The sequence below is a fragment of the Pogoniulus pusillus genome, chromosome 10 (genome assembly GCF_015220805.1).
Source record: "Pogoniulus pusillus isolate bPogPus1 chromosome 10, bPogPus1.pri, whole genome shotgun sequence".
Classification (NCBI taxonomy): Eukaryota; Metazoa; Chordata; class Aves; order Piciformes; family Lybiidae; genus Pogoniulus; species Pogoniulus pusillus.
Window position 1 is genome coordinate 5,416,617 of NC_087273.1, and position 26,842 is coordinate 5,443,458.

The 26,842-nt window shown below is 54.6% G+C and overlaps 1 protein-coding gene and 1 long non-coding RNA gene across 6 annotated transcripts; both read left to right on the plus strand.

Annotated features, from left to right (window-relative positions):
• Nucleotides 1-622: 622 nt before the first annotated feature.
• Nucleotides 623-11,417, plus strand: HNRNPD (heterogeneous nuclear ribonucleoprotein D). Of its 4 annotated transcripts, none has more exons than XR_010303633.1 (10): nucleotides 623-963; nucleotides 3,658-3,705; nucleotides 4,027-4,195; nucleotides 4,969-5,130; nucleotides 6,366-6,497; nucleotides 7,421-7,520; nucleotides 7,616-7,762; nucleotides 9,551-9,649; nucleotides 9,991-10,098; nucleotides 11,037-11,417. XR_010303633.1 is itself a non-coding variant. In XM_064149614.1 (9 exons), the coding sequence occupies exons 1-8, from the start codon at nucleotides 785-787 to the stop codon at nucleotides 9,616-9,618; spliced, it is 1,005 nt and encodes a 334-aa protein (XP_064005684.1). In that variant the 5' UTR covers nucleotides 624-784; the 3' UTR covers nucleotides 9,619-9,649; nucleotides 11,037-11,417. The 4 variants fall into 4 exon arrangements, 1 of the variants encoding a protein (XP_064005684.1); XR_010303634.1 differs by having other exon boundaries at nucleotides 9,991-10,062; XR_010303635.1 differs by lacking the exon at nucleotides 3,658-3,705 and having other exon boundaries at nucleotides 624-963.
• A 12,652-nt stretch (nucleotides 11,418-24,069) lies between these two features.
• On the plus strand, nucleotides 24,070-25,972 carry LOC135178615 (uncharacterized). 2 transcript variants are annotated; one of them, XR_010303637.1, is made up of 3 exons: nucleotides 24,092-24,209; nucleotides 24,546-24,653; nucleotides 25,592-25,972. It is a non-coding gene; the product is annotated as an uncharacterized LOC135178615 (long non-coding RNA). The 2 variants fall into 2 exon arrangements; XR_010303638.1 differs by lacking the exon at nucleotides 24,546-24,653 and having other exon boundaries at nucleotides 24,070-24,209.
• The last annotated feature ends 870 nt before the right edge of the window (nucleotides 25,973-26,842 follow it).

Sequence of the window (26,842 nt, forward strand, 5' to 3'; positions counted from 1 at the left end):
GGCACGGGCAGCAGGTCGGCTCTGCAGTCTCGGCTCCCCGCGCGGTTGGCGGTAGCTGCCGGCTGGGAACTGGCCGCCTGGACTCACCGTGTGAGGCTCAGCGGCGGCCACGCTCAAAACCCAAACGCGGTGTCGCTGGCGGCAGCGATCGCCAACGGCGGGCAAGGCGCTGGTAGCGGCGGTAGGCAAGCGACGGCTTCCGGGTTCGGGCCGGGCCGGGCGCTGGCAGCGGCGATAGGCGAGCGCCGTCCGCAGGGCTCGGCCGGGTCCCGGCGCTGTCAGCGGCGATAGGCGAGCGCCGTCCGCAGGGCTCGTCCGGGTCCCGGCGCTGTCAGCGGCGACGGGCGAGCGCCGTCCGCAGGGCTCGTCCGGGGCCCGGCGCTGTCAGCGGCGACGGGCGAGCGCCGTCCGCAGGACTCGGCCGGGTCCCGGCGCTGCCAGCGGCGATGGGCGAGCGCCGTCCGCAGGGCTCGGCCGGGCCCCGGCGCTGTCAGCGGCGATGGGCGAGCGCCGTCCGCAGGGCTCGGCCGGGCCCGGCGCACACCGCCCCCGCCGCCGCCGCCGCCCCGGGAGGCGAGTCACGTGAGGCGCTGCCGCGCTCCTTCCGGCCGCCATTTTAGGCTGTGTCGGTGGCGGCGCCATTAAAAAAAAGCGAGCGAGAGGAGGAGGGCTCCGGGCGCTGGTGCCGCGAGCGGGGCCCGGGCCTCGGCGGGAACGCGGCTAGCGGGGCCGGGGGCGGCGGGCGGTCGCCGGCCGGCCGGCGCGGGGCAGCCGCAGCGGCGCCATGTCGGAGCAGCAGTTCGCCATGGACTCGGCGGCGGGCGCCGGAGGCAGCTCGGCGGAGTCGGCGGAGCAGCCCGAGGGGCTGACGGGGGCTGGGGCGGGGGGCGCCGGCGGGGGAGGCGGCAGCGTCGAGTCGGAGGGATCCAAGATCGACGCCAGCAAGAACGAGGAAGACGAGGGGTGAGCGGCGGGGGCAGCGCGGGGCGCCCCGCGGCTTTTGTCTCCCTGGCGGCGTCCCGCTGGGGTGGGCGGCGGGGGTCTTCGCCCCCTCGGCCCGGCCCGGCGCCGTTTGCAGCCCTGTTTGTTTACTTGGCGCCGCGGCGACGTCACGTACCGGGCCGGGCCGGCGGGGGCGGGTCGCCGGCGGAGCTCGGGCGGGCGGCGCTGCGCGGGCACCTCCGCCCTCCTAGCCCGGAGCGGTGGGGCGGCAGGAGCAGCGCGGGGGCTGCCGTGGCCCTGCAGCGCCGGCAGTAGTGGGCCGCTGCTCGCCCCGGAGCCGAGCGGCTCGCCGCAGGTTGCGGAGCTAGGCGCGCCCCGGGGCCCGGCCTGCGCTCGGAAGCTGTAGCTGGGTCGGCAGCAGGCTGGCGGTGCGGGGGCCAGGTTGCGCTCTGGGGCGCTGTGGAAATCAGCGAGAGCAGCGCTGCCGGGGGCTGTAAATGCTGCTGAGGAGCAGGGAGAGTTTCGTGGCTCGCCTCGGCCCGGCTCCCGCGCAGCCGGGAGCGGGCTGGCCCTGAGGGGTGCGGCTGGCGCGGTGTGAGCAGGGCTGCGGACCGAGAGCTGCTCCCCGCAAGTTCTGTGCCGTGCAAGCGCTGCAGGCTGCGGACCGATGGGGCTGAACGTTCGGGCTGCGCTCTCCTCGTGTTGCAAACGTAACCTGTGTGTCAGTTGGGTGTTGCCGAGAGGCATGAGGCGTCTGGGCTGCTGCTTGCAACAGACTCTGCCTCCTCCTAGAGGGAGCGTTGCTTTAGGCGGCAGCGTTTAGTCTCCCGAGGGTCTCTGCCTGCTGCTCGGCGTGAAGCAGCGTTGCTTTCTTGCGGCAGCTGAAATTCAAGGGTAATAAATTCAGTTACAGGGCAGGCTCCTGCTGCGTGCTGCTGCCTGGCCAATAAGAAATTGAAGCTGCAGGTCTGGTTTTGCTCCAGACAGAAAATTAGCTGGGTAAAAGAGCGCTCTTTGGTAGAGTCACCCAAACTTCCCCGAGTGTCTTCTGCAGGGATGGTGTTGAGGGCAAGGAGAGACAACGAGAACCTCTTTTGAAGTAGTTTACTAGGCTTAGTGAAAACTTAGAGTGACTCAGCAGTCATGGCTTAAAATATTCTGCAGTTTGTTATTTGTGTTTTGCCCTTAAATACAAACCTCTCAGAAGGCTGTCATGAGGAAGCTTTGTCTTCTTTCAAGACAACCCAGCCTAGAGAAAGTTGTCAGGGGATGATGCAGTGATTATATCTTGTCTACACTGACTTTGTAGCTTAGTTCAGTTGGCTTTTTGGCTTGGCAGGTGTTATGGATTGTGCTGTACAAAAAAATAGTGTTCTGGCAGCTCTCTTGGTAGTAGAGGGGAAACCACATCCTTGGTGTGTCTGGGGGATGTTGGTGTTTCCTTTGGGTTAGAAATTACAGGTGTTGTGTTCAGGGAAAAACTCTGCAGGTTCTCATGCCCTCAGATGTCCTCAGTGAGAAGTGTGGACTTGAGCAGTCTATTTCTTGGCAAAACTGCCAGGCAACTTCTGGCTTGCCTGTTGGAGGAGGGCCCAAGCCACTAGTCCTGGTGGTGTCTGTGCTCTGTTTAGTTAGGTCTGAAGTTTAGAAGCCTTCCCAGGATGCTCCTGCTAAGCTGTTTTGGAAAACTGCTGGTGTGACTTGGACCAGCCAGCCTGTGGCTTGGGGTGTGTACTTAGAGTCATGGAATTGTCAGGATTGGAGAGGACCTCAAGGAACATGTAGTTCCAACCCCTCCTGCCATGGGCAGGGACACTTCCTTTAGACCACATTGCTCAAGGTCCAGCCTGGCCTTGAAAATCTCCAGGGAGGGGGCATCCACAACCTCCCTGGGCTGCCTGTTCCAGTGTCTCATCATCCTTACGGTGAAGAACTTCTTCCTAATGTCTAATCTGTATCTCCCCTCCTCTATCTTGGATCCATTCCCCCCAGTCCTGTCACTGCTTGACACCCTAAAGAGCCCTTCCCCAGCTTCCTTGTAGCCCAGTTTGGATATTGGAAGGCCACAATAAGGTCTCCTTGGAGCCTTCTGTTCTCCAGGCTGAATAGACCCAGCTCTCCCAGCCTGTCCCCATAGGGAACATTCTCCAGCCCTCTGATCATCTTCATGACCTCCTCTGAACCCTTTCCAGCAGTTCCATGTCCCTGTGTTTGGGGCACCAGAACTGGACAGAGTTCTGCAGGTGGGGTCTGAGCAAAGCAGAGGGGCAGAACACCCTCGCTTGTCAAAGCATGATGTGCCTCCTGTTGAGACACAAGTTGTTGACTAATATTTTTGGGTTTGTGGCTTGCCATATGATGGGATGGTCCTGATTGCATTTCAAGCTTCCAGTGAAGTCATGATCAGCATTACCTGCCATATACCTTTGCTCAGCAACACTGCTCCTGTGTGTAGTACACTGGAGTGACATTCCCACTGTTGTCTTGGATTATGCCAGGTGTTTTGTATGTCTTGGTTTTGGGAGGAAAGATAAATTTTGGCCATCCAATACTTTGCTTTATGACTGCTTTCTGGGGAAGGGGACTTGACTAAACTTTCTTTCTTTGTTTTAGTGTGCTAATATTGACATACGGGGTCCAGACTAGTACATAAATGCTTCTGTTTACCTGCACTGCCTTATAAATCTGTTCTGCCTGTGTTTGTTTCATAAGCAGTTGTGTGGAGGCCCCGCAGATGACTACATGGAATCAAGCCTGTGGAGGGTCAGTAGTGGTGGAGATACGAGGAAGCAGTAAAATACCTTCTTGTCATGTAGTTTCTTGGGATAGCAGAGTAAGCAACTGTGGCAGAAGATGGTGCCAAATTTTTGTGCACATGTAAATCTTTTATCTGCTCTGGCTAGGATCAGTTAAGTTCCAAAAAGTGAGAAAAAGTTTAAAAAGAGGGGTTAATGAAAAAAAAAAAAGGTGGGAAATGGAGGCTTGGGTGCACAGTGTCACTGATCAGACTCTGCTGGGTAAAGCTTCAGAGTAGAGGATTTTGGGTGGGATACATTTAACAGCTGAACCTTTTTGTCTTAACAGGAAAATGTTTATTGGAGGCCTTAGCTGGGACACCACCAAGAAAGACCTGAAGGACTATTTCTCTAAGTTTGGTGAAGTGGTAGACTGCACTCTGAAGTTAGATCCCATCACAGGGCGGTCGAGAGGCTTCGGCTTTGTGCTCTTCAAGGAGTCAGAGAGCGTGGATAAGGTACTGCTAGCACAGGAAGGCAGCAGAGGTGCAGCACTCCCATGGCTGCCTGCATGCTTGCCTGCACAGGATCTGTTACAGATGATTCTGGAACAAAATAGATTTAAGGTGCTTATTGATTTCTTTCTTTATCTTTTTTTTTTTGACCCAAACTGTCAAAGTCGTGGTGCAGTGGCCAGGAACAGCAGCAATTCCCAAAGTCTGGCTTTGGGTGCTTACAGGCAGTGTTCTGCAGGCTCCTGGAACTGAGCACTTGAAAAATACTGTACAGAAATGTCTGCTGCCTCCCACTGTGAGTGCAGACATTTACAAAGAGCTTCAGGTCTTTGCATCCCAGAGCTGCTACCTGAACCCCTAGAGAGGAGCCAATGGCTTTGACAGATTGGGGCTTCAGCCAAGCAAAAATAAACTGTTAGCATGTCCAAAATGCTGTTGAGCAGCACACTGAAAAGCTTTCATCTTCACTGACTTTTTCCTTGGTGAGGTTTGAGGGTGGGACTGTAGAATACTTTCTGAGAAACATCAGACTCTCACTCCTCTCAGGTGATGCTTGGCTCCAGGTGACACTTGGAAGGCTTTGTCAGAACTCTCAGTGAGATGGAAATAATGGAGCTGTTTATGTCTGGGGCAAGGAGTCATTGCTGTAATCATAACACTGAAATTGAAGTGTTAGCATTAACAAAAACGAAGTATAAACCAGCTGAGCCTTGCTTAAAACAGCACTGAAACATGTAGCTTGAACTGTGAGTAAGATCATGTTTACTTTTCCACAGGTCATGGACCAGAAAGAGCACAAGCTGAATGGAAAGGTCATTGATCCCAAAAGAGCTAAAGCCATGAAAACAAAAGAACCTGTGAAGAAGATTTTTGTTGGAGGCTTATCTCCAGACACACCCGAGGAGAAAATAAGGGAATACTTTGGAGGTTTTGGTGAGGTATGTGATGAGACAAACCACTTCTTGTTGTGCAACTTGTTCTGCCTTCGCAGCTTTAAGTAACAAAAAGCCCCCAAAGTGCCTGGATGCTCCTACAAGCTTAATGGTCCAGCTCCATGGCTGGATGGTCAGGCCTAAAGAGCGGTAGGGGATGGAGTTAACTACACTTGGTGGCCAGTTACAAGTGGTGTTGCTCGGGGCTCAGTGTTGGTAACAGTCCTCTTTAATGTCTTAATCCAGATCACTGATAACAGGATCAGGGGTACCCTCACCTTCAGTAAGCTTGCAGGTGACACCAGACTGAGTGGGAGAGTTGATCTCCAAACTGAGTGGGGATTGTTCATGGCCTAGTTGACTGGATAGGGCTGGGTGATAGGTTGGGCTGGATTATTTTGGAGGTCTCTTCCAACCTGGCTGGTTCTGTGGTCTGTTGGAGGGCAGGAAGGCTCTGAAGAGGGATCTGTCAGGGATGGTTTCCATGAGCTGAGGTCAGCTCTATGAGGTTTAACAAGGCCAAGTCCCGCACTTAGGTCGCAACAACCCCATGAAGGCTTCAGGCTTAGGCAGAGTGGCTGGAAAGTGCCCAGCAGAAAAGGACCTGGGGGTGTTGGGTGACAGCAGCTGGAGATGAGCCAGGGTGTGCCTGAGTGGGCAAGAAGGCTACCACCATCCTGGCCTGGATCAGCAGTGGTGTAGTCAGTAGGACCAGGGAAGTGATTATGCCTTTGTACTGGGCACTTGAGTACAGGATTCAAATTTGGACCCCTTACCTATGAAGGACATTGAGGGGCTGGAGCAGGTCTAGAGAAGGGCAGCAAAGCTGGGGAAGGGTCTGGAGAACAGGGCTGGTAGGGAGCAGCTGAGGGAGCTGGGAGTGGTTAATGTGGAGGGGAGGAGGCTGAGGGGAGACCTCATTGCTCTTTACAGCTCCCTAAGAGGAGGTTTGAGCCAAGTGGGAGTTGGTCTCTGCTCCCTAGTCTCAGGAAACCGAAGGAGAGGAACTGGCCTGAAATTGTACCAGGGGAGGTTTAGTTTGAAGATGAGAAAAACTTTCTTGGCTGGAAGAGTGGTCAGGGATTGGAAGAGGCTGCCTGGGGAGGTGGTGGATGTTAAACAAGACTGGTCCCAGTCCTTGAGAGACTCTGCTTGTCACTGGCCTCCACTTGGATGTGGATCCATTGACAGGCACTCTTTGGGTGTGGCCATCACGCCAGCTCTTTGTCTGTGTGTTGTAGGTTGAATCGATAGAGCTGCCCATGGACAACAAAACCAACAAGAGGCGTGGATTTTGCTTCATTACTTTCAAGGAGGAGGAACCAGTGAAGAAAATAATGGAAAAGAAATACCACAACGTTGGGCTTAGTAAAGTAGGTGGAGTTTGTCTTAGAGAAACTGAACTACGACTGGATGAGGCACTCAGTGCCATAGTGTAGTTGATTGGCTAGGGCCGGTTGATAGGTGGGACTGGGTGAGCTTGGAGGTCTCTTCCAACCTGGTTGATTCTGTTATTGCATCTGGCGGGGGGATAAGAGGCTGGAAACACCTGTAAGCATTAGTCCTCACAGACAGGGGTTAGGAGTAGGTTATTGTAACTCCTGAACACAGGGGAGTTCTGAGGAGGTTTTGTACTCAACTCCGTGGGTAGAGGGCTGGGATGCAACATACTTGCTCATAGTGAAGCTCCCATGTTCTCCAGCAGTATAGTCAGGAGGCTGTGTCACTGGTCCACAGTAGCAGGCTGCACCATCTCCTGGCAGGTTTCTCTTTGTGTGTTTAACATGGAAATGCTTCCTGCTTTAAGCACAATGCCCATTTCTGTTAGAATGCTTTCAAAACTGAAATGAGATGGGAGGTGAAGTTCATTTCAGACAGCTGCTTGAAACTGAACCTGGTGGCAAAACCTCAAAGTGTAGCTGGGGTCTTTACTGGACAAATAGGTAGTGTGGAAGCTTCAGAACAGAGTTGAGTAAGAATGTTGGCCATACTCTGTAACTCAGATTGGATTTCAGTTTTCCAGCTAAATTGACCTCAGAGGTCTATTTCAAAGGGCAAACAGGCATAGAAGAGCCGTGCATTCTCTTCAGAACTAGTTATACTGGCAGAAAATGTTGTGTATCACCTCTGGGGAACTATTTGCAAGTTAGAAAGTAGTAAGTACTTGTTTTCCCCCTCTTTTCCCCCCAAGGAGTGCAGCAGGGTGACCCAGTCCTGTTTTCTGGTTAGTATCCTGTAAGTTTAAGAATGGTTTGTGGGGCATACTGACTGGATCTGCCTTGAACTTTCTGTCCAGTGTGAAATAAAAGTAGCCATGTCAAAGGAGCAGTACCAGCAGCAGCAGCAGTGGGGGAGCCGGGGAGGATTTGCCGGAAGAGCTCGAGGCAGAGGTGGAGGTAAGCTTGCAGTGCCACGCTGCTGGCAGGTGGGGGGCTTGCCTGAGTGCAGACAAGTCTCCTGCAGCTCTGACTTTGGGCATGTTGTGTTGCAGGCCCCAGTCAAAATTGGAACCAGGGCTACAGCAACTACTGGAATCAAGGGTATGGGAACTATGGCTACAACAGCCAAGGGTACGGAGGTTACGGAGGATATGACTACACTGGTTACAACAACTACTATGGCTATGGTGACTATAGCAGTAAGTACTAAGCTTCTTGCCTGCTCTCTGTGAGGAAACTGCTGCAGCTGCTAAAGCATAGATGGCTTGGAAAGGTGCTGGCCTAGGCTGCCAGCAGCATTCGTCTCATTTAGGAGCCCTTGGTTTCAGACACCTCTCTGCCTCACTATGTCACATGCTCATGGGGACTGGTTATTGTGATGGGGCTCTGGCACTGCTGCAAAGCCCTGTGTCCCTGGGCAATAGTATTGCCTCTTTGCTCACTGAGGCAGCAGTATTGCCTCTTCTGCTCGCTAAGGAAGCCCCTCAGCTTCCGTAGTTTTAGAGAGAGAGGGATCCCACCTCAGCTGTCTCCTTATTAACCTGCCCTGTAGACTCCTTGGGTTCTTGTAGTGACCATCATGCCCAGCAACAGAGCTTAGTGTTGGTCTCTTCCTCCTAGTAACAAATGGCAGGAGAAGAGATGACCTTAAGTTGCACTCAGTAGGTTTATGTTGGGTGTAAGAAGGAACTTCTTCACTGAAAGGGTTCTCAAAGACTGGAAGAGGCTCCCCAGAGAGGTGGTTGAATCCTCACCCCTGGAGGTGTTTCAAAGAGGCAGAGATGTGGTGCTGAGGGACGTGGTTGGACTCCACAGTCTTAGAGGCCTTTTCCAACAAAAATGATCTATGATTCTATACACTTGAGGACTGCAGGGATAAGAAATGATCAAAGGACTCCTCTCCAAAGGGGTCCAGCTACCATAGTGGGGATGAGCCTGCAGGCTGAGCATGGACAGGGGCAGCAGGCAGCTGCAGAGTTGAAGACTCAAGTATTGGAGGGGAGGCAATCTGCCTGCTGGGAGCATTCTCCTCCCACTCCTCTGCTGAATCACTCTGCCTCAGTATGGCACAACCCAGGAGCTGCTTTGGAGAAAGTGAGGATGTCAGGGAAGGTCGTCGGAGATCTCCCTGGTGCTGTGTGGCATTGCAGGAAAGGTGATTGGAGATCTCCCAGGTGCTGTGGGGGATGTCAGGAAAGGTGGCTGGAGGTCTCTCCAGGTGCTGCGTGGATGTCTGGGCAGAGCAGCTGAAGCAGTGCACAGGGTGAGAAAAAGTTTCAGGCAGTTTTCCTGTTGCTTAGGAGTCAGGGTGAGGGAAGCTGACTTGGAGGCAAGGGAAACTTGACACTGTCCTCAGCACTCGTGAGACCACACCTCAACTATTGTGTCCAGTTTTGGTCACCACAGTATAGGAGGGACACTGAGGTGCTGGAGTGGGTGCAGAGAAGGGTGACAAGGCTAGGGAGAGCTCTGACAAACATGACCTGTGAGGAGTGGTTGAGGGAGCTGGGGGTGTTTAGTCTGGAGGAGGCTGAGAAGGGACCTTATTGCCCTCTACAGCTACCTAAAAGGAGGTTGTAGTGAGGCTGGAGCTGGTCTCTTCTCCCAAATTACTAATGATGGGAGAAGAGGAAATGGCCTCAAGTTGTGTCAGGGGAGGTTTAGGTTGGCTGTTGGGAGGAAGTTCTTTACTGAGTGGGTGGTCAGGCACTGTAACAGGCTGCCCAGGGAGGTGGTGGAGTCGCCATCCCTGGAGGTGTTTAAGAGGAGAGTGCATGTGCTGCTTGAAACTGTGGTTTTGTGATGAAGGATGCTGGGATGAAGGTTGGACTGGCTGATCCTGGTGGTCCTTTCCAACCCTGGCGATTCCTAGTGATGAGATGTTGCGCTGAGGGCTTTGGTTTAGTCAAGGAAAGCTGCTTCAGGTGGTGGCACTGACTCTGTTAAGGTCTGGATCTTTGCACCTGACAGCTTTCTGTTGTGTTTAGATCAGCAGAGTGGTTACGGGAAAGTATCTCGGCGAGGCGGCCATCAAAACAGCTACAAACCATACTAAATTATTCCATTCGCAACTTACCCCCAAACAGGTAAGTCCTAACTATACACTTCCTACTTTCCTTTCTTTTTCTTTTTTTTTTTTTTCCTTTGTTAATTAGTAGTAATTTTTCAAGCCTACTGCCTAATACTACTGTAATGGTTACTGCTTTAAGACTTCCCAGCACCCAGCCGTGCTTACCTACCGTAGTGTAACGTAATGACTTTGAGGCGCTCTTTAAAAGCCGTCGGTGTATTTTTTTTTGCCCTATAAATTAACAAGTCAGTAAAGTTTTAACAGGTAAAGTACTGCTAATGGGTACAAATTAAGGAATTGCAGCGAAAACAGTATTGCCTACTAACTCTGACATTATACCTTGTTTGTACCCGCCAGCGGGAGCTTCCTTGCAGGCCCCTGTGTCGCGCTGACTTCACGATTCTCACAGGCCCGCTCAATGCGGACAGGGTACGAGATGCTCACGCTCTCGAATGCTGCCGTTTGGTATGGTCTCTTCCAACATCCTGTATCAGCATTATAAAATAAAAATGGGATACTTCAAGCTTTTGCCCTTCACTTATTTCTTTTGCTTTTTTTTGTTGTTAAAACCAAACCCAAAAACTCAACAAAAAAAAACCAACAACTTATTGGTAACGTAATTTTAATGCGTTTTTTACAGGCCCAGTAAATGGTTTAAATACGTCAGCTTACTGAAATAATGTTAACTTTGTTCTTCTAAGGATACAGCTTGTCTCTGGATTTTCCAGTCTTTTAATTTGATTATTATTATTACTATTATTATTAATCTATTTTAATGCTTGCTTTTCCCATTTATAGACATGGTAGCAGTAATTGCAAGAAGTTCTTGAGCTGATTTCCTGTTGTGTCGACTTCTCCTTAGCTTCTGAACGCGACCCTGCTCTAGTAGTTAATGTGACCTTTTCCTTTTACTTGCATTTTACCTTTTTTCCTTAATGGATAAGCTAAGAATATTCCCTAGTGGGTCGGCACAGTACTTAAAGGCAGCTTTTGAGCCCAAAAAAAAGGTCCATCACCGGAATAGCTTTGGTGGTGTGGCGATGGTGGTCCAGACGTTTTGTAACATCTAAGCAAAAAGAAAAGCACTGCTTATTTTTTTTTTTTCCTTCCCAAGTCAAAAAATTACAGCAGGCAATGAAATAAAACCCAAAACTTGGCTTAAAGATTGGTGCACACGTGGATTTCCAGCTCATGGACTCTTCCTGTTCAGCTTTAATTTAAAGAAATAAAGCCTATCTATTGACCTGATTAATGTGGATTATACCATATTTTACATAGTGTGGGAAATAAGGGGTTACCTAAACAAAGCAAATGACATTTGTCAGTTTTAAAACAAAGCCACTTTGCTGCCAGCTGTCCCTTTGGCCACGGAATGACTTTGGGTTTTCTTTTCTTTCTTCTAGGGTGGAGAGGCACAGTATTTGCTCAGTTGGAAGATTTCATTTGGAGGTGGCACATGCTGCCTGCTAAAATAGCAGTTCAATCTAATTTGTGGGGTTGTTTGGGTTTTTTCTTTTGTATCCAGGCCACGAATTGGAAGTTTAAAAAAAAAAAAAAAAAAAGACATTGGGTCCCTTTTGAAGTTCAGAATTGAGTTTTTTCCTAAAGACAAAAATTTGCTTTCACAGTCTCATTTCTTAATGGCTATGCTTAAAAGAATCAGATCTGTTTTACGCCCCCTTCCTGAGTATCGTAGCGCAAGTCTTGTGTTCCGAAGCCCGGTGTGACGGTGTCATGATGTAGTAGTGTCTGACTGGTTTTTTAATAAATCTTTTTTCTATAAACGTGCCTTGCCTGCTTTTCTTTACCCTCCCATGAGGCCAGAGCCACCTGCAAACTTGGAATCCCCCAGAGCGGTTGCTCTTTTGTGGTGAGTGTTGGGCCTCTGAAGGAACGGCTTCTAGGTAAGCGCTGCTAGATCATAGAACCACAGAATGTTAGGGGCTAGAAGGGTGCTGGTAGAGAGTAGCTGAAGATGAGGCAGCAGTGTGCCCAGGTGGGCAAGAGAGCCAATGGCATCTTGGCCTGGCTCAGGAGCAGTGTGGGCAGCAGGACAAGGGAGGTTCTTGTGCCCCGTGCTCAGCACTGCTCAGGCCACCCCTTGAGTGCTGTGTCCAGTTCTGGGCTCCTCAATTCAAGAGAGATGTTGAGGTGCTGGAAGGTGTCCACAGGAGGGCGCCAAAGCTGGTGAGGGGCCTGGAGCAGAGCCCTGTGAGGAGAGGCTGAGGGAGCTGGGGGTGTGCAGCCTGCAGCAGAGGAGGCTCAGGGCAGAGCTCATTGCTGTCTACAACTCCCTGAACAGAGGCTGTAGCCAGGTGGGGTTGGGCTCTTCTGCCAGGCAAGCAGCAACAGAAGAAGGGGACACAGCCTCAAGTTGTGCTAGGAGAAGTACAGGCTGGATGTTAGGAGGAAGTTGTTGTCAGAGAGAGTGATTGGCATTGGAATGGGCTGCCCAGGGAGGTGGTGGAGTCACCGTCCCTGGAGGTGTTCAAGAAAAGCCTGGCTGAGGCACTTAGTGCCATGGTCTGGTTGATTGGCTAGGGCTGGGTGCTAGGTTGGACCCTGACCACAAATGCATCTTAGAAGCCTCTTGCCATGGGGCAGTTCTCTGCTCATTTGGATTTCCCCAAAGCTTTTGGGGCAGAGTCGGCGTTGGGGTCTCCTTTACAAACTCTGCAGCCCTCGGTGCTAAGCAGAGCATCTCAGTCAAAAGTGGTGTTGGAAAGGAGCTGCAGGAGCCTGGCAGCTTCTAGGTTAACAGGTTCCAGACTAACTCTGATGGGCTGTATTCACATTCTAGGCTATCTCTGATTGGCTGTGTTGGAGCTCTAAGCTAGTCCTTCTTGGCTGTGTTGGTGCCCTAGGTTAGTCCTTCTTGGCTGTGTTGGTACTAGGTTAACCCTTATTGGCTGTGTTGGTGCCCTAGGTTAGCCTTGCTTGGCTGAGTTGGTGCTGTAGGTAACAATAGTTGGCTGTGCTGGTGCCCTAGACCAGCCCTGATTGGCTGTGCTGGTGCCCTAGGCTAGCCCTCATTGGCTGTGCTGGTGCTGTAGGTAACAATAGTTGGCTGTGCTGGTGCCCTAGGCCAGCCCTGATTGGCTGTGCTGGTGCTGTAGGTAACAATAGGTGGCTGTGTCCCAGGTAACTCTGCCAGAGGAGCTCTGCCCTCACTCTTGGTTGCCTGTAGCTGCAGGCAGCGCTTGGGAGCCCCTTTGGAAAGCGTCCTGAGGTCCCTTGGGAAGCAGTCAGAGAGTCCTGTCTGTGTCTTGGCTTCTTCTCCAGGCAGGTGAGGACAGGGGCAGCAGCCTGAGCACGGGCAGGGGCTCAGTGGGCTGTGGGAGGTTGGTTGGGGTTGGCCAGCTCAGAGCAAGGCCTTGGCAGTGCCTGCCCTGGCTGATGTTCTTCTGTTGGCTTTCAGAATGCCCCAGGAGCAGGGCTTGGGGAGGAGAGGCACAGACCCTCCTGAGAAGCCTCTTCCGAAGAGGAAGGTGAGAGGTGGAGCTGGGCTTGTCCAAGGAGCAAGGAGGTGTTGGAGAGCCCCTGTGCAGAGCTCACTGCTGCTTCCTAGGCTGGCAGAGTGCCCAGCACGCTCCTGCCATCAAGGGGTCCCCAAACTTGGCAAGGGGATGTGTGTCCAAGCTGTCCACAGATGGTTCCTGTTGCTCACCGAGCCCCTGCTGACAGCTGCAAAGCCCTGGCAGCTGTCTGACAACGGCTCTGGCCTTCAAAGGGGGTTCTGCTGTCCTGGCATCCTGCTTTCTAGACTCCAGGAAGCCCTGGCACACTTTGGGCAGCAACAGGCACACTGTGGCAGGCACTGCCTGAGCAGTGCAGGTTCTGTGCCAGTTCCCTGCACATCCTCCTGGCTGCAGCAAAGTCTTCTGCAGCCTTTCCCTGGGGAGCTGGGGCTGTGCACACCTGGAGCTGGGAGATCCATGCAGAGCCATTCCAAGAGAGATTCAGTGGCACTGCAGGGCCTGAGACCTGCACCCTCTGTGCTCTGAGCTCCCCTGGGCTGGCTCCAGTCTCTTGTGCCTCTCTTTAACCAGAACTGATCCACCTTAGCTGTGCTGCTCTGCACTTGACAGCAGCTTTCAGACCCTGAGGGGTTTTTTCTTCTCTTCCTGGCAGAGGAAAATGAAGGAGGAGGTTGAGGGTAAGAAACCTCAACCAAAGAAAGCCAGACCACTGCTGCCTTCAGCTAAGAAAGACTCCAGCAAGCTGAAGTGAGTAGCCAGGGCTGGGAGGGAAGAAAGGAGCTGGCACTGAGGGCCTGGATGGCCACAAATGTTCCCACCCTTCTCCTCTGACTGCCCTCTCTGGCCCCAATCCAGGCAGCATCTGGCTCATCATTACAGAGAGGAGGTCAAGAGGCTGGAGCAGATAGCTGATGCCATGGTGAGCCTGTGCCCTGTGCTGCAAAGCTGACCCAGCTCTTGCCATGGCACTGCTCCAGCTGTGCCTGGGCAGCAGCCTCGCTGGCTGACGTTGCCTGCACAGCTGCAGCTCTGCCTTGGCAGAGTCAGGGAAGGGTTGGACTGGAGGAGCTCAAAGGGCTTCTCCCCCAGAACAGCTCTCTGCTGCCATGCACGCAGCCAGAGAGCACAAAGCTGGGGGCTGGGGCACATCAGGGCTGCTGCTGAGAAGCCTTTAGGCATCAACCCCAGGCCTGTCTTGTGCCTCTGTCTGTCTTGCAGTGCTGCCTAAGCAGGGAGGACAAAGCTGCTCAAGCCCAGGGGCCAGAAGCAGTTTTCCTCTTGCCCTAACAATGATCATTCTCTCCCCACCAGAGCAGTGACCTCGGCAGGGCCATTCAGTACCTGGATGCAGCCCTGACCTTCATTGAGTACGGGATGGCCTTGGAGCTGGAAGCACCAAAATCAGCTTCCAGCCTCTTCAGGGACACCATAGAGCTCATCCAGTGAGTGGCCTCCCAAGCCTGGGGGCTGGCAGCCTGTGCAGAGGGCAAGGGGCAGCCACCCTGGCACTTGCAGCCACTGCCCTCTGCTGCAGCTCACCCAGAGCCCTGGGGGCCAGGCCTAAGGGCAGGGCTCCTGGGCCAGTGCTGGAGCTGCTGCTGTGCACTGTCTGTGCACAGAGAGGGAGGCTGCAGAGCACTGAGGGCTGAGCAGCTCCTGCTTGCTTTCTCTCCTCAGATTCCTCATCAGAGTGACAGACTTCACAAGCTGCTCAGCATCAGCCTATGAAGAGCTCTTCCTGGTGTTGTGGTAGGTAACCCTGGGGCTGTGCCTTCAGAGTCAGCCAGAGGGAAGGAGCCAGCACTGCCTGGGGAGGAAGGAGTGCAGTGAGAAGCAGAGCTCTGCAGGGCACAAAGCCCACACTGGCAAAGCCAGCAGCCACTGGCACACTCCTCCAGTGAGCTGGCAGAGGAGCAGGGGCACCTGTGGAGGAGGGCACAGGCTGTGCAGTGGGATCTGCTGGCAGCTGGCAAGCACAGAAGGGCTGTCAGCTGAGGGGAAAGGATGAGCTGTGGCTGCCCAAGTCTGAGCCCTGGCACTGAACACAGCTGAGGCTCTTCTAGAGGGGAGCTCACTCGGCCTGGGGCACCTCTGAATGTGAAAGACCAGAGCTGGCCTTGCCCCTTGGGGTTATTTCTTTCCCTTGAGAGCTTCCCCAGAGCCTTTGTCTCAGCTGAGCAGGAGCAGAGCAGAGCTGGGCTGCCTTGGCTGTGCAGCAGAGCTGCTCTGTGCCCCTGGCGGAGCAGCGCTGAGCCTGGGTGCTGACGCTTGGCTGTGTTTGTGCCCACAGCTGGCACTGCCAGGCCCTCCTGCACATGGCCCTGCTGGGGCACCAAAGACGGACTGCACTGAGGTACAGCAGGGTCCTGAGTGTCCTCTTGAAGGTAGGGCAGGCTGGTGCTGAGCTGCCAGCTGGGTGGCTGCGGGAGGCACTGCCGGCACTGCCAGCCCCGAGCTAACAGACTTCTGTTCCCTGCTGCAGAGTCCTTGCAGAGCAGCACCAGCAGCTTCTCCCTGTGCTGCAAGGTAAGAGCTGCCATCCAGAGCCTGGCGAGTGCCTGGGGGCTGGCAGTGCTTCTGCTCTCTCTCTGCTGCCTTTTCTCCTTGCAAAGGCTTGGCCTTGCTCTGCCACCAGCTCCAGAGCTGCCACCTGGCAAGCAGAGCAGATCTCCTGCAGAGGAGCAGCTCAGAGGAGCCAGGGAGGTGCTGTCCCTGTGCCGTGGCACAGCCCCTGCTGTGCTCATCTTGCTCCTGTCACAGGCCCCTTGACACTTGATGGGACAGCAGCCCCAGGTCCCTGTCAGACAGCTCCAGCTGCCAGGCAGCTCCAGCGCCGTGTGTGGGGAGCTCAGGGGGCTGCAATGGAAGCCATGAGGAGAGAGCACTGCGAGAGGCTGCTGGAGGCTTCCCCAGGCAGCTGCAGACTTTGGCAGTGCCTGAGAGGCCCTTTCTGATCTCTGCTCTCACCTCTTGTTCTCTCCAGGGGCACTCTTGGCCCTCCAGCTGAAGTCCCTTACAGCCTCCCAGCCATAACATCCAGGTACCTCAGCATGACCTCCCACAGCCTGCAGGCCTGCGAGCTCTGGGAGCAGGCTGATGCCCTGGCCAGGAAGAACAAGGGTAAGCTTTTGCCCTCTGGCTTCCCTCTGCTGCCTGCTGTGCTTCTGTGCATGCACTTGCAGGCAGCACCCCTGGAGAGCAAAGCACTGCAGAGCCTCTGCTACTGCTCCAGTGCTGAGGGTTCCAGCTCAGAGCTTGTCCTGGCATCCTGCTGTGCCTGAGAGCTCAGGGATGAGGGACCAAGAGCAGGAGCCCAGGCAGCTGGCTCCATGCTAACACCAGGAGCTGCCCGGGGTGAAACCCAGCCCAGCTTTTCTCTCTCCCTGCCCTTTCTGCAGAGGCTTTTGCTGAGCTCAGCACAGCCAGCGGCCCCCTGGCTCTCACCAGCAGCCTGAGGGAGCTGCTGCACTACACCAGGCAGGGCTTGCAGTGGCTGAGGAGGAAGACCAACACTCCTTAGCTGCAGCCCGAGCTGCTGCCTGCAACATCTGAAGGTAAGTAGCAGCCTGAGGCGTGGAGCTGCTGGGGTCAAGGCAGCTGCAAGGGAAGAGGGAAGGGATCTGCTCAGACTGGAGACCCTTCCTGTGCTGAGCTCTTAGGGGAGCTCTTTGCTGCCCTGAAAGAGAAGAGCTGGAGGAAAGCCTCAGCCTCGGTGGCACCTCCCTCTGACAGGGCAAAGTGCCAGGAGCTGTCCAATGGCTCACTGCAGTGATGGTCTGGAACATTTCTCTTGGCAGTCACCTGCAGCATCACCACCACCACCAGACGTGCAAGACCACCACCACCAGACCTGCAGGAGCACCACCACCACCACCAGACCTGCAGGAGCACCGCCACCACCACCAGACGTGCAAGAACACTGCCACCAATACCACCAGACGTGCAAGAACACTGCCACCACCACCACCAGACCTGCAAGAACACTGCCGCCACCACCACCACCAGACCTGCAGGAGCACCACCACCACCAGACCTGCAGGAGCACCGCCGCCACCACCACCAGACCTGCAGGAGCACCGCCGCTACCACCACCAGACCTGCAGGAGCACCGCCGCCACCACCACCACACCTGCAGGAGCACCGCCGCCACCACCACCAGACCTGCAGGAGCACCGCCGCCACCACCACCACACCTGCAGGAGCACCGCCGCCACCACCACCAGACCTGCAGGAGCACCACCACCACACCTGCAGGAGCACCGCCGCCACCACCACCACACCTGCAGGAGCACCGCCGCCACCACCACCAGACCTGCAGGAGCACCACCACCACCACCACACCTGCAGGAGCACTGCCGCCACCACAACCACACCTGCAGGAGCACCACCACCACCACCAGACCTGCAGGAGCACTGCCGCCACCACCACCAGACCTGCAGGAGCACCGCCACCACCACCACCACACCTGCAGGAGCACCGCCACCACCACCACACCTGCAGGAGCACCGCCGCCACCACCACCACACCTGCAGGAGCACCGCCGCCACCACCACCAGACCTGCAGGAGCACCGCCGCCACCACCACCAGACCTGCAGGAGCACCGCCGCCACCACCACCAGACCTGCAGGAGCACCGCCGCCACCACCACCACACCTGCAGGAGCACTGCCGCCACCACCACCAGACCTGCAGGAGCACCGCCGCCACCACCACCACACCTGCAGGAGCACTGCCGCCACCACCACCACACCTGCAGGAGCACTGCCGCCACCACCACCACACCTGCAGGAGCACCGCCGCCACCACCACCAGACCTGCAGGAGCACCGCCGCCACCACCACCAGACCTGTAGGAGCACCGCCGCCACCACCACCACACCTGCAGGAGCACCACCACCACCACACCTGCAGGAGCACTGCCGCCACCACCACCACACCTGCAGGAGCACCGCCGCCACCACCACCACACCTGCAGGAGCACCGCCGCCACCACCACCAGACCTGCAGGAGCACCGCCGCCACCACCACCACACCTGCAGGAGCACCACCACCACCACACCTGCAGGAGCACCGCCGCCACCACCACCACACCTGCAGGAGCACTGCCGCCACCACCACCAGACCTGCAGGAGCACCGCCGCCACCACCACCACACCTGCAGGAGCACCACCACCACCACACCTGCAGGAGCACTGCCGCCACCACCACCACACCTGCAGGAGCACTGCCGCCACCACCACCAGACCTGCAGGAGCACCGCCGCCACCACCACCAGACCTGCAGGAGCACCGCCGCCACCACCACCACACCTGCAGGAGCACCGCCGCCACCACCACAACACCTGCAGGAGCACCGCCGCCACCACCACCACACCTGCAGGAGCACCGCCGCCACTACCACCACACCTGCAGGAGCACCACCACCACCACCAGACCTGCAGGAGCACCGCCGCCACCACCACCAGACCTGCAGGAGCACCGCCACCACCACCACCACACCTGCAGGAGCACCGCCGCCACCACCACCAGACCTGCAGGAGCACCGCCGCCACCACCACCAGACCTGCAGGAGCACCGCCGCCACCACCACCACACCTGCAGGAGCACCGCCGCCACCACCACCAGACCTGCAGGAGCACCGCCGCCACCACCACCACACCTGCAGGAGCACCGCCGCCACCACCACCACACCTGCAGGAGCACCGCCGCCACCACCACACCTGCAGGAGCACCGCCGCCACCACCACCAGACCTGCAGGAGCACCGCCGCCACCACCACCAGACCTGCAGGAGCACCGCCGCCACCACCACCACACCTGCAGGAGCACCGCCGCCACCACCACCACACCTGCAGGAGCACCGCCGCCACCACCACAACACCTGCAGGAGCACCGCCGCCACCACCACCACACCTGCAGGAGCACTGCCGCCACCACCACCAGACCTGCAGGAGCACCGCCGCCACCACCACCACACCTGCAGGAGCACCACCACCACCACACCTGCAGGAGCACTGCCGCCACCACCACCACACCTGCAGGAGCACTGCCGCCACCACCACCACACCTGCAGGAGCACCGCCGCCACCACCACCAGACCTGCAGGAGCACCGCCGCCACCACCACCACACCTGCAGGAGCACCGCCGCCACCACCACAACACCTGCAGGAGCACCGCCGCCACCACCACCAGACCTGCAGGAGCACTGCCGCCACCACCACCAGACCTGCAGGAGCACCGCCACAACCACCACACCTGCAGGAGCACTGCCGCCACCACCACCAGACCTGCAGGAGCACCGCCGCCACCACCACCACACCTGCAGGAGCACCACCACCACCACACCTGCAGGAGCACTGCCGCCACCACCACCACACCTGCAGGAGCACTGCCGCCACCACCACCAGACCTGCAGGAGCACCGCCGCCACCACCACCACACCTGCAGGAGCACCACCACCAGACCTGCAGGAGCACTGCCGCCACCACCACCAGACCTGCAGGAGTACTGCCGCCACCACCACCACACCTGCAGGAGCACCACCACCACCACACCTGCAGGAGCACCACCACCACCACACCTGCAGGAGCACTGCCGCCACCACCACCAGACCTGCAGGAGCACCGCCGCCACCACCACCACACCTGCAGGAGCACCGCCACCACCACCAGACTTGCAGGAGCACCGCCACCACCAGACCTGCAGGAGCACCGCCACCGCCACCAGACCTGCAGGAGCACCGCCACCACCAGACCTGCAGGAGCACCGCCACCGCCACACCTGCAGGAGCACCGCCACCACCACCAGACCTGCAGGAGCACCGCCACCACCAGACCTGCAGGAGCACCGCCACCACCACCACCAGACCTGCAGGAGCACTGCCACCGCCACCACCAGACCTGCAGGAGCACCACCACAGCTGCTCGAGGAGGAGCACATCTGCCTCCAGAGCTCATCTCTGCAACATCCCACAGCCTGCAGCAATTGTGTGCCCAGAATACATCAGAGAAGAGGCTTTGCCAGGACAGATGCTATCTTGGGTGTCCTGCTTCCTCCATGGGCAAGCAGTAGCCAACAGCCTTCTGCTGCAAGAACACAGAAGCTTGGAGTGCTGAGGCTTGCAAGGGACCTGTGGAGATCACTGAGTCCAGCCCTGCCAGAGCAGAGTGTTCTGCACTGCTGCAGCTGATCACACAGCAGTGGTTGGGCTGCTGCTGAGCAAGCATCCAGGCCCTGCTCCCCTGCCCGACCACTGCCTGCCTGTGGCAAGCACAGAACTCTCTGCCCTGCCTCCGTCCAGCTGTGGCTTGTGCCCATCACTGCTCTTGAATTGCTTCTGTCTCAGAGCTGCCTTCTGGCAGCTTTCCCCCTCTCCCCTTTCCAGCCTGTGGGGAATAACCAATAAATACAGGAGCTGTTTGTGACAAGTTGCTACAGGACTCCTTCTGCTCTCAGCTGCTTGTGCACAAGTTGGCATCTTCCTTTTCTCTCTTGCTCTCCCCTTGCCTTCTCCTTTGGGAGCAAGGGTGGGTCCTGCTGGAGGTGCTCAGCGTGGCAGGAGGGTCATGGATCAAGACATAGAATCACAGAATCAGCGAGGTTGGAAGAGATCTCTAAGCTCATCCAGTCCAACCTAGCACCCAGCCCTGGCCAATCAACCAGACCATGGCACTATGTTTCCCATCCAGGCTTGGCTTCAACACCTCCAGGGACGGCAACTTCACCACCTCCTTGGGCAGCCCATTCCAATGCCAATTCTGGGAGATGCTCACTCAGGCTCCCTACTCCTGGGAGATGCTCACTCAGGTTCCCTATTCCTGTCGTAGAGCCTGGTAGAGGTGAAGCTGGTGCTTGAGCACGGTGCAGCCAGGTGGTGCAGAGACCTCTACTCACCCAGAGCTGAGCCCTTGGCAGGTGACAAAGAGCAGCTTCTCCTCCTCTCTGATGCCCCTCTCTAGGGTTCTTCAGCTCGCCTGCAGAAACCCTTCCCCCCAGCTCATTAGGCAATTGACTACAGGCGAAGCGGTAAGGCTGTAAATGGAGTTCTGCTGTGCAGAGGTTTCTCCTGTTCTTGCTCCATGGAAGCATTCTGGGCAGCTCTGCACTTCTCTCCTTCAGAACAGACCCCAGGGACCCTCACCCACCCGCCTTGGTGAGTGTGTGGTTATAGATACATGTACTGGGTGTCTGTGGAAGACTTTTCCTTCTGAGACAGTGTTTGGGGAATCAGATATCAGAGTTTATTGTGTGTGTGAGTAGCTGAGCGCTCAATTCCTGCTTGCTTCTTAAAAACAGGAAGCAGATTTTGTTCCCTGATGGGAAGTTGGAAGCATGGAGGCTTGGAGCTCAGCTTTAGAGTCACTCAAGCTGCTCCCCCAGGCTCCTGTGTGGTTTTTCCTTAGATCTTTTCTCCCTGCTTGGAAGCCTGTGGGCTGAAGTGAGGAACCTGTCCTTGTGCTCTGGCAGAGCTCTGGGCTTTGAAGGGAGCTGCAGCAGCCCAGAGCATTTTCTTGCAGTAGGGGGAGTAAAGTGTCCATTAATGAACCCTGTGTGAGGTCAGTGGTTTGCTGGGGTGCAAAAAACCTCAGTTGTGCTGGGGGACATCTCTTTATTGATGTGAGATGTTGTTTGATTACCCAAGGCATGGCTCTATCCCACAAGGGAGGTTTTGAGACTCAGATCCTGAGTTTGGGCAGTAATTTGTTGGTGAGAAGGACCCAGTTTTGTTTGCCTTCTCCTGCGTGAAACTATGGCACCTGCATCCTTAACCTTGGCACAGTGTGGAGGTTGCCACTATGGGAAGTGTTCTTTCTGTCATGTTGTCCTGATTCGACTGGTTGGGAAGGGTCATTTTTGTGCTGCTCCATCAGGTCTGTGTCCCTCCCATGCCAGGGGCTCCCGAGCTGGCCGAAGCACCGCACCTGTGTAAGAGGCTCTGCTATGTGCACATCACTTAACAGAAGTGTAGGGGAAAGCCTTTAGGGGTTGAAGAGAGAACTTAGTGACCTTTTGTCTCGGAAGACAAAAGAGGCTCTGCCTGGATGCTCATGACTTTAGAGTTGGGTGCTGCAGAGTGTTCCCAGAAGTCTTGTGCTGCAAAAGTGCTGCCAGACTGATGGGGAACTTGGCATGATTTCTGTGCTCTGAGACTCCTTCACCCTTCCTTTCACAGCAGATATCCTCTGGGTACAGTGAAATGGGTTTGGATATTGTTTATTTTGGCTTCTGACATCCCCTGAATTTTGACTGCTTGCTTCTTTGAGTTGCAGATGTGTAGCCTGCTGCCAGGCTGAGTGCAGAGCATCTGCTTGGTTTGATAGCAGTGCAAGCCCCTGCCAGAGCAGCAGCTCCTGTACCAGATCACACAGCAATGCATCCAGGCAGCTCTTCAGCATCTGCAGAGAGGGAGACTCCAAAAGCACCTGGGCAGCCTGTCTCGGGGCTCTGGCACCCTGACAGTGACAAACATTTTCCCTCACGCTTCCGTGGAGCTCCCTGTGACGTCTCACACAGAATGAGAGAGGGCTCCCACCTCAGCTGTCTCCTTATTAACCTGCCCTGTAGACTCCTTGGGTTCTTGTAGTGACCATCATGGCCTGCAACAGAGCTTAGTGTTGGTCTCTTCCTCCTAGTAACAAATGGCAGGAGAAGAGATGACCTTAAGTTGCACTCAGGAGGTTTATGTTGGGTGTAAGAAGGAACTTCTTCACTGAAAGGGTTCTCAAAGACTGGAAGAGGCTCCCCAGAGAGGTGGTTGAATCCTCACCCCTGGAGGTGTTTCAAAGAGGCAGAGATGTGGTGCTGAGGGACGTGGTTGGACTCCACAGTCTTAGAGGCCTTTTCCAACAAAAATGATCTATGATTCTATACACTTGAGGACTGCAGGGGTAAGAAATGATCAAAGGACTCCTCTCCAAAGGGGTCCAGCTACCATAGTGGGGATGAGCCTGCAGGCTGAGCATGGACAGGGGCAGCAGGCAGCTGCAGAGTTGAAGACTCAAGTATTGGAGGGGAGGCAATCTGCCTGCTGGGAGCATTCTCCTCCCACTCCTCTGCTGAATCACTCTGCCTCAGTATGGCACAACCCAGGAGCTGCTTTGGAGAAAGTGAGGATGTCAGGAAAGGTCGTCGGAGATCTCCCTGGTGCTGTGTGGCATTGCAGGGAAGGTGATTTGAGATCTCCCAGGTGCTGTGGGGGATGTCAGGAAAGGTGGTTAGAGGTCTCTCCAGGTGCTGCGTGGATGTCTGGGCAGAGCAGCTGAAGCGGTGTGCAGGGTGAGAACAAGTTTCAGGCAGTTTTCCTGTTGCTTAGGAGTCAGGGCGAGGGAAGCTGACTTGGAGGCAAGGGAAACTTGACACTGTCCTCAGCACTCGTGAGACCACACCTCAACTATTGTGTCCGGTTTTGGTCACCACAGTATAGGAGGGACACTGAGGTGCTGGAGTGGGTGCAGAGAAGGGTGGCGAGGCTGGGGAGAGCTCTGGCAAACATGGCCTGTGAGGAGTGGCTGAGGGAGCTGGGGGTGTTTAGTCTGGAGGAGACTGAGAAGGGACCTTACTGCCCTCTACAGCTACCTAAAAGGAGGTTGTAGTGAGGCTGGAGCTGGTCTCTTCTCCCAAATTACTAATGATAGGAGAAGAGGAAATGGCCTCAAGTTGTGTCAGGGGAGGTTTAGGTTGGCTGTTGGGAGGAAGTTCTTTACTGAGTGGGTGGTCAGGCACTGGAACAGGCTGCCCAGGGAGGTGGTGGAGTCGCCATCCCTGGAGGTGTTTAAGAGGAGAGTGGATGTGCTGCTTGAAACTGTGGTTTTGTGATGAAGGATGCTGGGATGAAGGTTGGACTGGCTGATCCTGGTGGTCCTTTCCAACCCTGGCGATTCCTAGTGATGAGATGTTGCGCTGAGGGCTTTGGTTTAGTCAAGGAAAGCTGCTTCAGGTGGTGGCATTGACTCTGTTAAGGTCTGGATCTTTGCACCTGACAGCTTTCTGTTGTGTTTAGATCAGCAGAGTGGTTACGGGAAAGTATCTCGGCGAGGCGGCCATCAAAACAGCTACAAACCATACTAAATTATTCCATTCGCAACTTACCCCCAAACAGGTAAGTCCTAACTATACACTTCCTACTTTCCTTTCTTTTTTTTTTTTTTTTTCTTTGTTAATTAGTAGTAATTTTTCAAGCCTACTGCCTAAAACTACTGTAATGGTTACTGCTTTAAGACTTCCCAGCACCCAGCCGTGCTTACCTACCGTAGTGTAACGTAATGACTTTGAGGCGCTCTTTAAAGCCGTCGGTGTATTTTTTTTTGCCCTATAAATTAACAAGTCAGTAAAGTTTTAACAGGTAAAGTACTGCTAATGGGTACAAATTAAGGAATTGCAGCGAAAACAGTATTGCCTACTAACTCTGACATTATACCTTGTTTGTACCCGCCAGCGGGAGCTTCCTTGCAGGCCCCTGTGTCGCGCTGACTTCACGATTCTCACAGGCCCGCTCAATGCGGACAGGGTACGAGATGCTCACGCTCTCGAATGCTGCCGTTTGGTATGGTCTCTTCCAACATCCTGTATCAGCATTATAAAATAAAAATGGGATACTTCAAGCTTTTGCCCTTCACTTATTTCTTTTGCTTTTTTTTGTTGTTAAAACCAAACCCAAAAACTCAACAAAAAAAAACCAACAACTTATTGGTAACGTAATTTTAATGCGTTTTTTACAGGCCCAGTAAATGGTTTAAATACGTCAGCTTACTGAAATAATGTTAACTTTGTTCTTCTAAGGATACAGCTTGTCTCTGGATTTTCCAGTCTTTTAATTTGATTATTATTATTACTATTATTATTAATCTATTTTAATGCTTGCTTTTCCCATTTATAGACATGGTAGCAGTAATTGCAAGAAGTTCTTGAGCTGATTTCCTGTTGTGTCGACTTCTCCTTAGCTTCTGAACGCGACCCTGCTCTAGTAGTTAATGTGACCTTTTCCTTTTACTTGCATTTTACCTTTTTTCCTTAATGGATAAGCTAAGAATATTCCCTAGTGGGTCGGCACAGTACTTAAAGGCAGCTTTTGAGCCCAAAAAAAAGGTCCATCATCGGAATAGCTTTGGTGGTGTGGCGATGGTGGTCCAGACGTTTTGTAACATCTAAGCAAAAAGAAAAGCACTGCTTATTTTTTTTTTTTCCTTCCCAAGTCAAAAAATTACAGCAGGCAATGAAATAAAACCCAAAACTTGGCTTAAAGATTGGTGCACACGTGGATTTCCAGCTCATGGACTCTTCCTGTTCAGCTTTAATTTAAAGAAATAAAGCCTATCTATTGACCTGATTAATGTGGATTATACCATATTTTACATAGTGTGGGAAATAAGGGGTTACCTAAACAAAGCAAATGACATTTGTCAGTTTTAAAACAAAGCCACTTTGCTGCCAGCTGTCCCTTTGGCCACGGAATGACTTTGGGTTTTCTTTTCTTTCTTCTAGGGTGGAGAGGCACAGTATTTGCTCAGTTGGAAGATTTCATTTGGAGGTGGCACATGCTGCCTGCTAAAATAGCAGTTCAATCTAATTTGTGGGGTTGTTTGGGTTTTTTCTTTTGTATCCAGGCCACGAATTGGAAGTTTAAAAAAAAAAAAAAAAAAAGACATTGGGTCCCTTTTGAAGTTCAGAATTGAGTTTTTTCCTAAAGACAAAAATTTGCTTTCACAGTCTCATTTCTTAATGGCTATGCTTAAAAGAATCGGATCTGTTTTACGCCCCCTTCCTGAGTATCGTAGCGCAAGTCTTGTGTTCCGAAGCCCGGTGTGACGGTGTCATGATGTAGTAGTGTCTGACTGGTTTTTTAATAAATCTTTTTTCTATAAACGTGCCTTGCCTGCTTTTCTTTACCCTCCCATGAGGCCAGAGCCACCTGCAAACTTGGAATCCCCCAGAGCGGTTGCTCTTTTGTGGTGAGTGTTGGGCCTCTGAAGGAACGGCTTCTAGGTAAGCGCTGCTAGATCATAGAACCACAGAATGTTAGGGGCTAGAAGGGTGCTGGTAGAGAGTAGCTGAAGATGAGGCAGCAGTGTGCCCAGGTGGGCAAGAGAGCCAATGGCATCTTGGCCTGGCTCAGGAGCAGTGTGGGCAGCAGGACAAGGGAGGTTCTTGTGCCCCTGTGCTCAGCACTGCTCAGGCCACCCCTTGAGTGCTGTGTCCAGTTCTGGGCTCCTCAATTCAAGAGAGATGTTGAGGTGCTGGAAGGTGTCCACAGGAGGGCGCCAAAGCTGGTGAGGGGCCTGGAGCAGAGCCCTGTGAGGAGAGGCTGAGGGAGCTGGGGGTGTGCAGCCTGCAGCAGAGGAGGCTCAGGGCAGAGCTCATTGCTGTCTACAACTCCCTGAACAGAGGCTGTAGCCAGGTGGGGTTGGGCTCTTCTGCCAGGCAAGCAGCAACAGAAGAAGGGGACACAGCCTCAAGTTGTGCTAGGAGAAGTACAGGCTGGATGTTAGGAGGAAGTTGTTGGCAGAGAGAGTGATTGGCATTGGAATGGGCTGCCCAGGGAGGTGGTGGAGTCACCGTCCCTGGAGGTGTTCAAGAAAAGCCTGGCTGAGGCACTTAGTGCCATGGTCTGGTTGATTGGCTAGGGCTGGGTGCTAGGTTGGACCCTGACCACAAATGCATCTTAGAAGCCTCTTGCCATGGGGCAGTTCTCTGCTCATTTGGATTTCCCCAAAGCTTTTGGGGCAGAGTCGGCGT

Bases quoted from the DNA above. Each gene is read 5' to 3' on its own strand.
- HNRNPD (XM_064149614.1), top strand. From the start codon at position 785: ATGTCGGAGCAGCAGTTCGCCATGGACTCGGCGGCGGGCGCCGGAGGC. The intron at 5,131-6,365 runs GTATGTGATGAG...TGTGTGTTGTAG, and splicing joins ACTTTGGAGGTTTTGGTGAG to GTTGAATCGATAGAGCTGCC. The intron at 7,521-7,615 runs GTAAGCTTGCAG...GTTGTGTTGCAG, and splicing joins AGCTCGAGGCAGAGGTGGAG to GCCCCAGTCAAAATTGGAAC.